Here is a 17,788-nt window from a genome sequence, read left to right on the forward strand (position 1 = left end):
GTTTTTTCGAGCAATGTTGAAATTTCCACATTCAGACACTTCAAATGCTTCAGCAGCTGTCCGCTCAGCGCAGCATCAGCACCGCGGAAATACACGGATACATCCGAAGACTCGAGACTGATCAAACCAGAAAGCTTTAATGAGCAGCTGGTTTGCCTCGCATTAACTGGTATTAACTCAGCCAGTTAATCGAAATGCAGCTGACTGAACTGAAAAGCTCGACTCTGTGGGGGTCAAAGTTTGCAGAACTATGAACACAGCTGGAATCCACAGCCGTGCGTGTTCATGGAACTGCATGTTCACCTGCTGGACGTCACTACCTGACAGGTTTAACTGTCTTCAGAACATTGCAGAGGCCTTACTGACAGTGTTTGGCTCTACATGTCTGTGTGAGCAGGTTTTCTCTCACATGAGTCCTCAGGCAGCCTCTGAATGCTGGACACTGGGAGACCTGTGTCTCTGAGTGGGAGACCAGAGATCACATTAGCATGTATGTCTCTGTATTAACAAACATGCCATAATGGCTTAGTTTATTTTTCTTATCATTGTTGTGAGGAGACCATAAATAGCATTTGTATTTTCTGTTGTACAGTTCATTTGCTGTTATGGATAAAGTCTTTTTTTGTTTCAAAATAGCTGATAAGTATTCGCTGATAGCTGCCAACATCTGCGAACAAATATAACTTTATAAAGTTGTTCTATATAGTGTGTAACTGTTATTATAGAGCATTAATAAATTTATTGCTAATGCATCATATGGCACACTGACTCCTGAGGAAAATTTAGATTGTTTTCATATATGACAGGTCACATAAAGGTTTGGTGAGTCCAAGCTTAAGTATATATTCCAAACAATAAAACCTTATTTAATGCAAATGTTGTGAATAAACTTGAAATTATGGATTTTAACCTCTGAAGACCTGAACTCTTTCATGGCATGCATTTTGATTTCTCTTTACTATTTGGGCTTTATACTGTTGATAGAACACTGTAAAGTCACAATTGAATAATGATATGCAGAACTCTTTATTTGGTGTCTGAACACTGCAGCATTTTTCCTGAGTACGAAAACAAAATGAGAAACAACAGCTGAGCCCCTTTAAGCAATATGGCTCATTTGAAAGAGCAAAATTTAGTATTGTGGTCTAGACAACCCAAAATGTGATGTCCCCATATGTGGACGCCAGGTCCTAGGAGGTTAAAATTGTATTTCCATGTAAGTCCATATGGTGAACAATAAAAGCATTGTGGCTCGCTGTGATGGACAAGACGGTCACCTCTGTGCACGTCTGGGTCAGGGAATGGGTCTTGACTCATTTGTTCTTATTCGCTGAACATCAGCTCAGAGTTGTTGGTGCAAGTATTGAACATGACTTTCGGTAAGCCTCAAACCAGCTCTGACAAACTGACTGATGCAAAGTTTTGACTGTACCTTACAGTGTAGGGACGGAGTATCGCGGACCTCAACTGGGACAGAAGAAGGCAAACTTTGACCAATGCCTCAATCCCACTGACACACCTTTCATAGAGTAAGCAGAGTCTTGGGATGAGGGAGATGACTCGGCCGTCACTGGCGCTAAGGTTGCTGAGGTAGTTAAAAAAAGAGTTTGGTGAACCTCCAAGTCTGAGGCCGTAGTTCTCAGCTATGTTCTCAGGAAAATGTTTTTTTTATCATAACCTTAATGACTGCAACACAGCAAAGGACATTACTAATGCAAACTGATTACACTGAACCTTAATCACCCTTTTATCAGTTAGTATAACAGACCTGGAATAGCTCTTACTACGACCGCCATGGAGACACTTCCAGGTCATGGGGTGGCTGTAGCTCAGGTGGCAGAGCAGGTCAGCCACTAATCAGAAGGTCGGTGGTTCGATCCCAGGCTGCCTCCTGGCTGCATGCCAAATATCCTTGGGCAAGATACTAACCCCGTGTTGCCTACTGGTGGTGGTCAGAGGGCCCGGTGGCACCTGTGTCCAGCAGCCTCGCCTCTGTCAGTGCGCCACAGGGCAGCTGTGGCTACAATGTAGCTTGCTATCGCCAGTGTGTGTGTGGATGGGTGAATGACTGAATGTAGTGTAAAGCGCTTTGGGGTCCTATGGACTAGCAAAGCGCTATACAAATGCAGGCCATTTACCATTTCTTTCAGTTAGGAACCTTCCTAAGGAAAAAAGACTATTGGGATGCAGCCAATGACTTTTTAGACCCTTAACTTCTCCTTGCAGAGCTTCAAGGGATCTTCCAGGATGGTGAGGATATTTTCGGCAGACTTAAATTGGTCATCAGGCAGCGATTTCATACATTGATGTCTAATGTGGAACTTGATCTGCACTGGCGTGAGTTGGCTTCACAGCATAAGTTAGCGTGACACTTGTAAGAAGTAAACCACCTTCGTGGTACAGAAAACCCAGGATCAACCCTGAAGTTATCTGGGTAAGTCATAAATCCTGTTTCATTGGCCTCTACACTATGAAGATAGACTTTAAGCTTATCCGGGTAACTTCAGGGTGCGTTTTATTTTACAATCACTGTAATTTATTTATACAAGTATAGAAACATTAGTATTTCTATATGCTTCTGTTACCGGCACCAGACCTAGGGGAATCTGGACCGGCAGCAAGCGGCACACAGGCTAGAGAGCACTGCGTAGCCAGATATGAGCAAACTGTGGATTAATAGAGAGGACACCCTAGTTAGCGTCTTGCTCAGGCCGGAGCTCATTTATTTCTGCAACATATACACAATAGAAATGCATTCTTTCCATAAAATAACAGAGTTCACAAACAAAAATAAAGTTACAAAAAGTTTCTCTCAAAAGCAAAATAAATACAAACTAATTCAAAATGACTTTACATACAACTTAAACAAAACACTCGCGGCTAAAGCAGAACAACATACCAAAATAACCCATCTCACATTCACACAACCTTTCCCCACATTCGCGCCAAATACGCTATTACTTTTGAACATGGCGTCCCCTGAACGCAACACAACAGACTGCAAACGTACGCATTTTAAGTGCGATTATGTCACCGCCACGCGACGACGGCTGTTCCAATTCGAAGTGCGCTTCAAATGCGCCGTCGATTTCCCCAAATCCGGTTGTTCAGTCTGACGTCACTAGCCGTGTCTGGGCCTAAACTGCAGGTCCATATATCAAACGATCACTATGGCATTACTGAGAGTTGAAAAACTGTCTAAAGTCTTTCATCTTTAATAAAATGATCAGCGTTCTGCTCTACCAGGTGTAACAATTGAGTTTAACATCCAGGCATCCATGAAAACGGAATTTATGACATTTAACGGAGTTAGAAGTTAGCAGGGAGTTAGCTCGCTAGCTTCTATCTAAATACAATATAGCATGTCCTGACTGCGGGGTTTTGGAAACAAATTAAAACGTACAGCTCTGCTATCACTTCCAGCATAAATGAAGACAGAAAACTAAACAGCAGTGACGTTTGTAGGGTTACTGAAGTTGGGCTACCTGGTATATAATGATGTGCTACGTGACCGCTAGCGACACAGCTATGTTAGCATAATATAAACAAGCTAACTTTTTTTCCACTCGATAAAAGTTAACGTGAGTGTTCTCGGTGGTCAGGAACAAATGTAATCGCATGGCAGGATGCTGTAAAAGGACCAAACTTCAGCCAGGAGAACAACTGAGATAATCCATCCACAATATGAGGTTAGTCATTCATATACTGCTGCATGGGCTGGGCTGTAGTTACATCCTAAGGTTTTAAAAACTGAGCTTAAATAAATGATTAGTGGTAATAAAAGCCGAGGGAGGTCAACAGTGATCACTGACTGTTTTAGGAGCTTTTTGAGATTAAATAGAAGAAAATACAAAACATTAAACATGTTAACAACACAAAGGCCAAATAATTTCCCCCAGGGATCAATAAAGTATTCTGATTCTGATTAAACGCAGACTACTTTAGACCCGGAAGTAGGATTCGTCGCGTCATCACTGAACAACCGGATACCAAGCGTGGTCCCATACTTCCCACAATGCAGGCTGCCACTGAGCTCTGCCCAGGGGCGTTTCTGGGATTTTTTTAATGGGGGGGCTAACAATCAGAAATAACTGTTGAAAACGACCTTGGAAGACGTTTATATATTCATGAGCATTTTTACATTCATAGAACAATGACCATATTATTGTTTTCCTAAAAAAATGATAGTGAGGATTTATTCATTTAACAGTATTTATTTGTAAGAAACACTGCATATTGTATTATATACAAGAACCAACACATTTTCATTTAGAAATCAAAGTATATATATTCATTTAAAAGAAAAGGAAATGGTAGGTTTTTGTTTTTCTTTAGACATCAGAATGGCTGGTGTGGTTTTGTTAGCTTATTTAGGATGGAGGTGATCATTTTTGGGACTATTTTCTGTAATTCCACTGATACCAGAACATGTTGTGCACTCTCCCAGTTCTTGCACAGGTCCTTTTGGAGGTTTTTCACTGTGCATTCATGCTACAGCGCTGATGTTTCAAAGCACTCAAACAAAGGCTCAGTCTAGGTGCAAATTTCTGTCTCCAGTGTACTTGTCATATTAAAGAATCACATAGAAACATAAATGCTTATATTTGCTCACAGAAAAATATAATTAGTATAAAATAAACCCAGGGTCAAACTGAAGGTTTCTAGAAGTTACCGAGAAGCTAAAAGTCCTGCTTCATATTGCAGAGGCCTATACTACAACATCCCAGGCTCCTGTTTCCAGGGTAACCCTCTGATGTTTACTAGCAGATTTTTTGTCAGTCAGCAGTATCCTGCCATGTCGTTGCTTCAGTCGGAATTTAAGAGAAGTTACCAAATGTCATTCAAGCGTTAGGAGCTGATGTGTTGTTGCGCTGCAGGGTTTGGCCCAGAACCTGCTGAAGAGAACATCTGAGCGGAGCTCCGTCAGCGGATGTGGGATCGCCTTTGAAGTAGTTTCTAACATCCCAGGAGGAAGTACCAGGACATCATGTTAGTGTTCAGGAAGGAAGGAAAAGACATTTGGAAACCAGCAACCATGAATTTCACTGAGACATCATGTCCACAAATGAAAACAGATGTGATTACAACATCTGTGCAGGAACAGCTGGTCACTGCTTTCCAAATATCAGCGCTTCTCACCTCAGACTTACAGTCTGTGTGGACAGAAGGAGGACAGAGGACCGGTGGATGAGGTCGTGGAGTGGTCTGGGAGAAATCACCCGGTGGTTAAAGAAAGAAAAAGTATGAATAGCATGAAACGGAGGAGCTAAGCTAGACCAAAGGTTTTGCAGAGGCACTCTTTTTGTTCTCTTGAAAAATAGATAAAGATGGTGCTGAAAGATGCTCAAACTTTATTTTTCCTTCTCTAAAGTTAGCTTAAAAAAATAAAATGATAAAAAAAAAAATAAATCCTAATAAAACCCAATAGAGATGATGCAGTGATTATGTAATCTCTTTTACCAGGACATCGTCGTAAAAGATTTTCTAATCTCAAAAAATGAGTACATAATGTACCAGAGAATAAAGCTGTAACTATCTCTCACTCACTCACTCTCTCACACTCTCTCACACACACACACACACACACACACACACACACACACACACACACACACACACACACACACACACACACACACACACGAATTAAATTGATTTATTATCACTTATAAAAAGTTGATCTTTAAACAAACATTCAAGCTTGATCATTTTAAATGCAAATGTATAAAACACATTTCTGCACAAAAACTAACACAACATTAAAACCAACACAATCCTCACCAAACATCAGACTGCAGCACATACAGGGAAAGTCACAAGTAACGTTCTCAAACACCCTCACGTGAAACTAATGCAGATTCCTGCATTTGCTTGACAGGAAGAGGAAAATATAGATTTATAACTGTTGCAAAATTCCAGCAGTAGCATTTTTGACGAGTGCAATGATTTTAACCAGCAGAATCACATCAGAATAATCCCCTTTATTCCTACACAGTGCGGTGGGACGTGTCCAAGGCATTTTTCCAAAGGCTTTATTCAAAGCATTTCAAGGCACAAGACTAATAGCACACCATATAGTCATACATTACAAAACACACATCTGGATGTCTGCACTCATATTTGTTTATCTTTGGAACTGCACGAGAAAGAAATCGGCTAGCCTTTTTTTTTGGGGGGGGGGGGGGGGGGGGGGGGGGGGGGGGCATTTTTGGTATGCACAGTAAAAAGGAGACTGTGCCTCCTGTGAATCCGTCTGTAGCGTACTTCATGTGTACCCTCGCTTCCTTACACGACATATACAGGTCGCAGTGCTTTGATTACAATGTAATGTCTTTTGAATAAATACATTTATAAAAGGTTAGCGTGTAATTATCTAAAAGCATTCACATTTTCAGATAAAACATCCAATGTCTGCCAAGTACGTCACACAGGAATGGAGTCCTGTAACAGGAAAAGCCAAAAATCATCCTCTAGACACGAGAGCGTGGAGTGACTCATCCAAACTTACTGTCAAACCTCCAGTAAATCGGTCTAAAGTACGCCAGACACCACTGTGCCAGTAGGCTTAAGCTTTTGTCCCATATGGGCAGTGATGTGCTGGGGATGCCCAGCAATGAGCCATTTAAGTGTTCCACGACTTGCGGTTCTCCCCCCTGCCGCGACCGGTTGATCCGGTTCCACCTTCGCCTTTGGCCAGAGCTGTAAGGGCTGCCAGGTTTGGGCTGGACCCCGACAGATGGGCACTACGGCGTTTTTGTTGCTGCTGGCGATGGCGTTTGGGATCGCCACGGGTTACTCTGTCAGGTCTTACCAACACGCCGTAACCAGGGTTGCAGTGGAAGTAGTGCTTACCAGCCACTGACCCATCGTTCTTTCCTGAAAGAAAGAGGAAAATACATGAATCGTAAAAATTTAAAAAAGCAATAATGAGGCTTTAATTGGCAGTGCATACATGTTCATGAAGAATGAGAACGATCAGATTTGGTGTTGGGTCTAATCTAAACCTACCTGCTGGTACTTCAAGTTCCACTCCAACCCAAGTCCCCTCTGCAAAATCTGTGGGTCCCAAATATCGCACCGTACCACTCTTATTAGCCCCCACACTCACAAACTCGCCCTCTTTCAACCACTCGGGAAGAACAGCAGAAGCAGCTGTATCTCCATCCTCTGTGTCAGAGATGATTTCCAGACTTTCCTTCGGCACTGAAAGGTTGGGTCCTGTCCCACAACTTGAGGGTTGGTTCACCAGTGTGGGGGTATCATGCTCCTCCTCACTCAGAATCTGCAGAAATGACTTGAGGTCTGAAGACTTCACTTTCTGGATCTTGAAGGGGTTAGCTACTGAGGGACCTGATTTGGGAGAAGAAATGGGGCCTTTGGCAGGTTTGACAGAAGCTGCTGGCTGCTGAACCTCACTGGTGGCTGAGGATGAGGGTAGGAAGGAGGCACCATTTGTTTCTGGAACATCAGAAGTTGACTGTTGCTTGGATGAAGCTTGAGCAGCCAGGTCTACAGGCGGTCCTGGATCAGGACTTGAGGCTTGGATCAGGCTTGGAGAAGGATCTTGAATAAAGTCTGAAGCCGTCTGCTCTTGTGTGCGCTGCTGGGGTTGCAGGACGGTTGATTCCAAACGCCTCGCTCCTTCTTGAGCAGATCGTTGTGTCTCATTAGAAAACGCCAGTTCACATTCTACTTTGTTTGTGGCAGCCACCTCGAGATCTTCTCTTGAAGGAGTCTTTGGTTCACTGTGGTCTACATGGCGCACTTCTGTCTGCTTGGTCCCATTGTTTTGTGCCACCTCTGAATGATCTCGTTGCTCTGATCCACGGTCCTGTTTTTGTTCGGTCTGGTCTGGCAATTCTGCTTCTGCAGCTGGATCAGATTTTTCGGCCTCCTTTAACTGGTCTGATAGGAACCGATTTGGTTCTTGTTGACTCGGCATAACATCTGGTTCAGATGGCTCCTGCTCCATACTCTCTGCATCTGCTTTCTGTCTCAAACTCAGTAATTCCTGAGGCCCTGATTGGTCTAAAATAAGAGTGTCCGATTGTGTGGTGTCAGAGAAAGGAGAGAACTTCTGTGTCACAACATTTTCCTCCTCGTGCTCATCGAGCACAGTTTCAAAGCCATCCCTGCTACCATATGACGAAGGCAAGTCCCAGCTCAGCGTGTAGACTTCTGACAGCGTTACTGTAGATATGCTTGTTGACATATATCCACTGGAAGCCTCGCTCACTGGACTGGTGGTGGAGTCTTCAGTTTCTGGGATGATTGGAGGTGGAAGAGGCACAGATCTGGGGATTTCTGTTTCATCAATGGGGACCTGGGGGCAAACCATAGAAACGTGGTTTTAGCCAAAGAGCGTCTTTTTGCCAGTTTCCAAAAATGGAATTGCCACAAATTCATTTCCAATTTCTGATCATAACCACCCTAGTGCCAGCTCCTGGTTAGTCCAGCCTCAAGATGAATGTTTTTCACCATTTCTGAGGATCTGACTGAAAAACCTACCTGTCAATCACAAGGCCAACCTGCCCTCAGTTTTTAAACATGGAAGCTACATCATTGTCATTCTACAGTCTTTGTACTTGGAGCCAGGTTCAGTTGGATACTTGGAGCAGCAGAAATGTTTGAATAACAATGACCAGCAGATGTTGCTGGTATTAAACATGAATGTATTCCATATAATCACAGTCCTGTTAACGTGCACAGGATGGTCAGGTGAACTTGTCGTGTTTTCAAAGTAACACAAACGTCTAAAAATATTAAAGTGAAGAATCTAAAAAGACAAACAGCGCTGCCAGAAGCCGTGCAGGCTTTTTATAACTTCATCCAACGTTTTTGTACCACGGCATTTACAGCCGATGACGAACGATGGGCGAGTTTCGGTTGACACAGACGGCATTACTGAATACACTCCACTCCGATCAGTTTCTATGTTTGGAAGAACAGATCTACACAATGTGTTAACACCATGCGGGCGGGGCTGGAGGACTCACCGCCTGCCGCTGTTTGCTCATGTCCTCTTCAACGCTGGCCGACTGCACCACGATGCGCGGCAGACTCTGCGACGGGGTCGGAATTAAAAAAGCAAAGTTAATGTGACTTCAGATAAAACATCTCAAAGCTGCTAATTAGCACTGAAGGCTTTTCAAGCTGATTTCAAGATGCAATCAGGGGCCAATCAGCTCTGTCCGCTTCAAACCTGAAGATTAACAGAAGTCTGTTCATGCCACACTGCATGATGTGGTGATTAGCTGCTGTGGGAGCATCAGAGAGACAGAAGGACAGAAACAAGCAGAGAGAAAACTGAACCTGTGATGGTAACAATGAGGCTGAACACCGACCTGCTACGCCCTCTCTGGTACTAACATTAGGCCAGCTGACCGTCTGCTGCAGCTGCAGATGATTCTTCATAATTATGAAAGATGTGCAATCAGATTCGTATGTTCACGTGACGAAAGGAATCAGATATTTATTTCGATAACAGCGTTTCGAGATGTTGACACGAGATGCAGACAGTGTAATAAAAACATTGGTTCATTAGACTCGTAATCATGACAAACTAGTCAAACAATCAGTATAATTGCACCTTAATTATAATTGCACCCATCATCATTGATCCCTGCTCAGGATTCAAAACTCGTCATCCGTCAACTGATTAAGCACGAAGAAAACAAAAACCCATCTTGATCTTTAAAAGATGCGTGTGCTTAGCAGACAGGATTTTAATCATGACGACTGAGTTCATGCAGAAAGGAAGCTGCTCGATTTAGGACACAAGGAGCTTTGAGAGCAGAACGACGACCTACATGGTCCGCAGGTCTGACGTCAGAAAGTAGGTCAAACAGGTCTATCCTACCCCTCGCGTGCTCGGGAAAATAAACCTGCAGGTCAACACAACACATCAGGTGCACAACAAATGCTGCCTCTGCTTTACTGGTTATTGAAATCAAAGCACAACAAGCACCCGTCTGTGTTAACCGCAATCTCCACGTGTCCGTGTTCTCGACAGCCGTTCATCTGAAGCACGGCAAGCCCAGGAGGTGCTGAGGAGTAAACGTTTAGTTGAGGTTGTTGTTGCTGGCTGCTGTGCAGCATCAGTGAGAGGAGCTAATCACCAGGAGGCTAAAGTCACAGTTCAGCCATGTGAGCGCACACTCCTCTTTGGAAATAAATGCGCACCAGCTTTGGCACCTTTGCTGACGGTGGGCTGGCTTCACTGCATATCGTCCGTTTCAGGAAAATGCTGGAAGGTGTGTATTTAACCGAATCAAAGAAACGTGATGTCCTATGGTTTGCAGCACACAGTTTACTTGGAATTGTGCTTCATTTAACACAGCATAATGTGCGTCGACTAACTGCTGAAAGCTGCGAGTCAAAGTTGTGTCCTGGAACTCTTCATCCAGTCGTCACCCTGAGCGTTTAGAGCCAGGCTGCCAGATGCACATAAATCCTTTTAGTTTCAGGTTTTTAGCCACGTGGCTGCACAGTGCAGCAGTGCAAACTGACACTTGTGTATTTTACTTTTCTTTTGTTGTTGCTGTTGTCATCTTTCAGGTATTGATGTGATGTGTGGTAGATCAATGTTCCAAATGTAGCATTAAAACCTCTGCATTTAAGCATCAGCAACAACAACGTGTGTATTTACAGCACCTTCAGTAAACCTCCAACAGGTCCGAGTGTGATCGTACAGCCGTAACACAGACCGAATAATTCCCGCGCTCCCTCTGAGACGATCGTTTCATCCGGAGAGCGTAAACTTCCTGATTTAACAAACGATGACTCAAACGTTCTACTCGCAGCAGTTCAACATTTCAGTAGTTGGTGCTGGAAGTGCTGATCAATCTCACGGACAACCACAATTTTAGCCAATAGTACTTATCAGCTAGACCAGTGGTCCCCAAACCCCGGCCCGGTACTGGTTTTTATTTTGTTGTATTTATCTGCGACACTTCAAAGGCCGGTCTGTTTATGTCCGACAATATTTTCACAGACCGGCCTTTAAAGTGTCGCAGATAAATACATCAAAATAAAAAACAGTACCGGTACCAAAAAGGAGATTTGTTGATAACACACGGGAAACACCCAGGGAAACCGAGTTAACGATAAAAACCCTGAAAACCATAACTTTCACGGCCGAGCCTGGACTCTCACGGAGCAGTACTGGGCTGGGGTTTGGGGACCGCTGATCTGGTCTACGGATGTCTGCTGTCTAACAGGACAAACTCCTTCATTTCTTTATATGAAAGAAATCTTTAGAAAAAAAGAGTGAGTCATAGTTAATGAAACTTTCATGCAGACTTAATAAATTAGTTTTGTTGGTTTTATAACATCAGTCACTTCTAAGGTCCAGAGATGTGCAAGTATCGAAAGTACAAAGTACAGCAGTATTCAAACCCAATGACAGCTCTACAATTCATGTAGAGCCCCAAACACATTCGTACGGGCCGTGATCATCGACCAAATTACCCTTTGGCAGCCCGCTATTATTTGCGTCACTCCAAGCTTTTGTTTTGTGTTGACCGTTGTAAACATCTGTGGCAGGAAGATGCTAATTAAAGCAATATTCTCAACAACAAGCACAGCGAGGCCTGCTGGGTTTCCTTTCCAACATTCCCCTGATTAGCTACTCTCCACAGCTCAAGGGCCAATCAGCCAAATGAGACACTGGAGTGTTTGGCTGCTATGAAAAAAGCTGCATGATTGCAGAAGAGCAGATGCTGCGCAGGTTGAAGGAGCAACGTGTCAGGATAAAGTTCAGCAGCTCGTAATTACCCCTGGTCTACGCACAGTAAGCGCCTGAAGCAGACGTGCTCACGAACATCAGTCGGTGGGGACAGCTCAGCCATTCAGTCTTGTTCTGACTCAGACACAAGACTCGAGTACTTTAGAGTTATTGGCTGAAAACGGAAGCACGTTCATTACCAGCTGCCTTGTTCACTACAGTGCATCGATTTGATTTGCCCGTTTCTTATGACAGATGCTCTTCCTGACATCGCCCGAAGGATGTGTGGTTTACACACTCGTCTGCCTTCACATGGCAGACGAGTGTGTAAACCACTACACTCCATTTTATTAGCAGCTGAAAAAAGATGCGGCCATCATGGCGCCACGTGTTGGTTCATGAACCGCCGTCTCTCGGGTAGTGGAGTACTACACTAACAGCTGGTGCCAGCTGGCCGATTAGCCTGTCCAGAAATGCACACCACACGCTCAGCTGGTAATTAGTGCCACCATAGTAAGTAATATGAGGATTTCACTAATTAGATTTGTCACATAATTTCTTTCACAATGTTCCGAAAAGCATCAAGTCCAGTGTTTTGAATTAGGTTTGTGAGCCTGTGAGGTTACAGGATGATAATAATAATCGTCGCTGTCCTAACCGTTCCCTAAACAGGAGACATGTTAGCAGCTACCTGAAAGGTGATGGCAGCTGTGTCTCTATCGGGCTGTAGTAATGTTGGCCATTTTAATATGGACGTCGGCGGGATTTACTCCGTTTTGCCAAAACTAAACACTCTGCAAACCATCCAAAGCTTTTATTCACAACATGCTTTTCTTCGTAATCTTAAAACAACGAGGCAAAAGGTGCATTTACATCATCTGCCTCATATTTCTGTTTCCACAGACATTAGCTCTGTTTCTATGGCAACAGAAGAACTCAGACTGTTGATGAGGAGATGGCGTGTTCAGATTCAGGTAGCAGCGACGCATACGAACTTTAAATCCCTGATAAGGATGCAGGTCGAAGACAAGCTTTAATGCAGAGCACAATAAACAGACCGAATGAGCCTACCTGCTGATGGACAGCTGTCTGGTCTCTGCCCTCTTTCCCACCAGGAAGCAGCGACTTCAGTAGCCTGGGTACGGCCTTCACTAAAGGGAGAGAAGAAGCAGTGAAGCCTGAATGCTCTGCAGAAGAAGGAAGAGGAGATGGAGAAGGGGGGCAGAGAAAAACCAAACAAACCAAACCATTTTTGAGAATAAGACTCTTAAAGAGAAAAAGTTTGCCCCAGACTAAAGCATCAGATGCACAGCTGATGACATCAAAGGTCACACAGAGGGTGTTTTTAAATAGCTGTACCCGTCTCTGCGTTCAGATTCTGGGACAAGGAGCTGGGAAGGGTGCGTCTGGAAGGAGGAGGCGGCGCCACAGAGAGGTCGTGATGACTGTCCCAGGCCTGCAGACACGATGAAGAGCACTTCAGTCTTTGTGGGAGCAACATCCAATGGCTGCCAAACACAGCTGCAACACAGCTCCATCCATTCATTCACTGCGTTAAGCTACATCTTCTATTGATACACCGAGTTTTAGGAATTTCAACCATTTTTAGTTTATTTTTGTTACCATTTGTCCACAGTGTTTAAGTCATACGTCATTCAGCGAGGTTACACAGATTACTTGTACAGGGCTGGGTTTAAGTCCTGAATCGATTTAAGTATAAATGTATTTTGGCAGAAACGGCAGAATCTCCGATTAAAGCTCACAAAACTGTTTCATTAACTGCCAAACAGCTAAAACAGCAAGTAAACAGGAAAAGATGTAAGCGGAGCACGCGAACACGCCGTCGGTGCTGAGAGCCGACTCAGAGTCTGAGCTGCAGGTTTCGTCACTCTGACCAACACTGACTGAACCAGCAGCAAAAGAAGATCCAAACGACGCTTCTCGTTTGATAAACATCGGCATTGATTCTGACTTTTTTGCTTCCACCACGATAAAAATCACACTTGCTGCACAGCTCGCTCTCAGTGCACACATTTACGATCAAATCTGTTTCCTGCGTTATTCGCTTGCTTATGGGTGGCTGTGGCTCAGGTGGCAGAGCAGGTCAGTCACTAATCAGAAGGTCGGTGGTTCATGGTCATTCAAAGCACAATAAGATATCCTCTTCAGGTAAGTGTATTAGTAAAAGCACCTTGGAGACCCATCAGGTTTCACCTTCTGTATGAATCCAGACATGCAAATTAGTATCATCACAAACATGCAGTTAATTAGCAGGAACAACTGGAGTGTAATGAGGTTGTATTTACCTAAGCAGTACAAGCAGTTACCAAAGAGAAGCTGACTTCAGTGTCTCACCTTGAAGTCTTTGAGCTTAAGAGGGGAGGAGCCAAGATCCAGGCTGCTGTCTGACAGCTGGGTCAAAGGTTAAGTGGTTAGAGGTTAGTGAGGCAGATTGATGATGAGACTGGTTGTTGACAAAGGCAATCAAGAAAGAAAACCCAGAGTATAAACCAACCCCAGGTGAGTCGCTGCTGCCAACAGCAGAATAAAGAGACTTAACAACAGCAACAAAGTAAAGTGAGCCTGCTCACCCGCTCGATGTCCGGCGAGCTCAGGCACCGTCTGGCAGCTCTTCCTCTGCCAGCCAGCTGCTCCCTCACAGCCACCTCCTGCACACACGCACACACACACACACACACACACACGCGCAGAGACACACACACAGAGACACACACACAGAGACACACACACACACACACGCGCAGAGACACACACACACACACGCGCAGAGACACACGCACAGAGACACACGCACACACGCGCAGAGACACACGCGCAGAGACACACACACACACAGAGACACACACACAGAGACACACACACACAGAGACACACACACACGCGCAGAGACGCACACACACACACACACACGCAGAGACACACGCGCAGAGACACACGCACACACGCGCAGAGACACACACACACACGCGCAGAGACACACACACACACGCGCAGAGACACACGCGCAGAGACACGCACACACGCGCAGAGACACACACGCGCAGAGACACACACACACAGACACACACACACAGACACACACACAGAGAGACACACACACACACACACGCGCAGAGACACACACGCGCAGAGACACACACACACACACAGAGACACACACACACACACAGAGACACACACACACAGACACACACACACAGAGAGACACACACACACACACACACACACACAGAGACACACACGCAGAGACACACACACACGCACACACACACACCTGCTGATTGTTTCCTTCGTGGACACAGCGTCTCTGAGTGTTTCCACTGGAGACAAACTGCTTTGTGTTCATTGAATCAACTGGAAATGTTGGGTTTTAGTTGAGCTCGTGATAAATCTCAGTATTAATGTTTTAATATTCAAATCTGCTTCACATCTCAGGTGAACCACATTTCCACACCTGTCTGAGCCTGTCCAGCGTCAGGATGTTCTCCACAGCCAGGACACTGCGGAGGTATTTCTCGATGGCTGCCTCGCTGGCGGCCGACTGCTCGTCCTCTGCGCTGGCGGCCAGCCGGGCCAGCATCTCCCTGTCCTCTGGACCGTGGATGTCCTGTAGTGGGAAATAAGGCAGTATTTATTCAAAGCCAAATAACACTGTGTTCTGTGTGTGAGCAGATCAAACACCTTTATATTAAAAACACGCTGATCTGGTCGCACTCCTGTGGTAGCATCACGCCATGTTGATGTTTACACAAACACCACGCTCTGTTCGAGTCTACAAAAATCGTCATGGTAACGTCCGATGTTGCCTTCTTCTGAATTTGTCACAATCACAAGACTTTCAGAAAACATGACCTCTGAAGCTGAGGTCAAGGTCAGAGATTTGAACCTAGTATCATATCCTATATTAGTATCAGTGTGTAAAACGTACATCTTCACCTCTTCCATAGGTAGATGCTGCTAATCAATACATCTGATTAACTGATCATCAGCAGGTGTGAGCACTTCTATAAAAGCTAGTCTTTTGTCACTTTGCTGGTCTGGAGCTTTCCGGTGTGTTAACTGAGGAGGAAAGACGATCTCAGAGAAGCAACTGTGGCTGCTCATCAATCTGGAAAGGGTTCAAAGGTCACTCCCAAAAACGTTAAAGCGCATCACTCTGCTGCGATAAAAATGAACAGAGCATTGATCCTTCCCAGGAGGAGCAGCTTCACCCAGAGGTTGCAATGTTTAAGTTCATCATGGCACAATTAGGAAAAGCGTGAACATGTGTCGGCTTATTTGGAAAAGTGTCCATGAGAAAGCCTTTTCTCTCCACAGAGAACGTGCCGTCTACTTCTGGAACGCCGGGATTCATTCCTCCATATGTGCGTCGAAATGTTCTTACTCTAAAATGACCACCAGATTCAAGAAATGTACACGCTCACCATTTTTGTTCTCACTGCCATTTAGCTGATCAGGAAGGCCAGCTCTGTTCTGGGATGCACCCTGGACCCAGTGCAGGTGGTGGGAGACAGAAGGACTCTGATGGACAGAGTCTCCCACCCCATGCATGTGAATGTTGCTGCAGAGCTGCTGCAGTGACAGACTGCTGCATCGTCGATGCATGAAGGAGCGTTTCTGCAGGGCCTTCCTCCCTGCAGCTGTCAGACTGCACAATCACAACTGCTCCCAACAATCATAGATGTTCACATCTGCGCTGTAGCAGCTTCTACTGTTATAACTGCACATTACTTACTCAGCTTATATGTACTGTACACTCTGTACACACATGACTGTGTTAGTTCCCACCCAGACAACACAGTCATCAAGTTTGCAGATGATACCACTGTGGTGGGGCTCATCTCAGGGGGAGATGAGACTGCATACAGAGCTGAAGTTCAGAGGCTGTCAGATTGGTGTGCAGACAACAACCTGGACCTCAATACCACCAAAACAAAAGAACTGGTAGTTGACTTCAGAAGGAGGAAGTCCGAGCTGCAGCCTGTCAGCATCAACGGGGAGTGCGTGGAAAGGGTCTCCAGTTTCAAGTTTCTGGGTGTGCACATAGACACAGACCTCCAATGGAGCTCTAACACCTCTGCGGTTTTAAAGAAGGCCCAACAGCGTCTCCACTTTCTGAGAATCCTCAGAAAAATGGACCTGAAGAAGGAGCTGCTGACCGTCTTCTACCGCTGCTCCATTGAAAGTGTGCTGACATATTGCATCGGTGTGTGGTTCTCCAGCTGCACCACAGCACACAGAAAGGCACTCCAGAGGGTCATCAACATGGCCCAAAAAATCATTGGACATCCTCTTCCCTCCCTGAAGGACCTGTACAGCACTCGCTGTCTCAAGAGGGCACGCAGCATCCTACGGGACTGCACACACCCAGGACACCGGGTGTTTAAGCTGCTGCCGTCTGGCAGGAGGTTCAGGCTGCTGAGGTCCCGAACAAATAGACTCAAGGACAGCTTTTACAACAGGGCAATAGCCCTGATCAATGTAAATAGCTGACCTGACTGGATACCTCCCCTGGACTTTTTAGGGGGAGGTAACAATGTTTAAAACGATAACAATAATATTTATATTTATAACAAGGTGCAATAATAATTAATGTGCAATAATAACAGTGTGCAATACACATACACTTATTCTTCTTTTTTATACTAAGTTAATATACTGTGTTGTGTTGTTTGTTACGTTGTGATGTGTCATATCGTGTCGTGTTGTGTTATATGTAGTGCCGACGTAGGACAGTTTTTCCAATTTCATTGTACTACTGTACTATGTATGACTGTGCAATGACAATAAAGAGTTATCTTATCTTATACACTAACTTATTGGAAGTTACATGTCTACATTTTAATGCACAATCACACAATCTGCACGTTTCTAATGATTCTAAATATTCTTCACTATTTAAACATCTTTCAGTCTCCTGCTGTCTGCACATCTGTACACTAATCCCAACAACTGTGCTCTGGTAACTGTTGTCCATGATGTAAATATGTAAAAATTGTGTTTTCTGTTCTTTATATGTGTGTTTTGCTGCTGATACAACCA

General features: G+C 44.6%; 1 protein-coding gene across 6 annotated transcripts in view; it reads right to left on the minus strand.

Moving 5' to 3' along the window:
- Positions 1 to 5,331: 5,331 nt before the first annotated feature.
- LOC101482075 (kinesin-like protein KIF13B) overlaps positions 5,332 to 17,788 on the minus strand; it is a 32,577-nt gene continuing 20,120 nt past the window's right edge. For 3 of the 6 annotated variants that reach the window (XM_004542322.6, XM_076873628.1, XM_076873629.1), the window contains exons 35-42: positions 15,201 to 15,353; positions 14,317 to 14,394; positions 14,081 to 14,137; positions 13,085 to 13,181; positions 12,797 to 12,912; positions 8,997 to 9,062; positions 7,009 to 8,323; positions 5,332 to 6,876 (exon numbers count right to left, since the gene is read on the minus strand). In XM_004542322.6, coding sequence (XP_004542379.2) covers positions 6,623 to 6,876; positions 7,009 to 8,323; positions 8,997 to 9,062; positions 12,797 to 12,912; positions 13,085 to 13,181; positions 14,081 to 14,137; positions 14,317 to 14,394; positions 15,201 to 15,353 — 2,136 coding nt within the window. In that variant the 3' untranslated portion in view covers positions 5,332 to 6,622. The remainder of the gene's footprint in view (positions 6,877 to 7,008; positions 8,324 to 8,996; positions 9,063 to 12,796; positions 12,913 to 13,084; positions 13,182 to 14,080; positions 14,138 to 14,316; positions 14,395 to 15,200; positions 15,354 to 17,788) is intronic. The other 3 variants (XM_076873630.1, XM_076873631.1, XM_076873632.1) reach the window with 3 other exon arrangements.

The sequence above is a fragment of the Maylandia zebra genome, linkage group LG15 (genome assembly GCF_041146795.1).
Source record: "Maylandia zebra isolate NMK-2024a linkage group LG15, Mzebra_GT3a, whole genome shotgun sequence".
Classification (NCBI taxonomy): domain Eukaryota; kingdom Metazoa; phylum Chordata; class Actinopteri; order Cichliformes; family Cichlidae; genus Maylandia; species Maylandia zebra.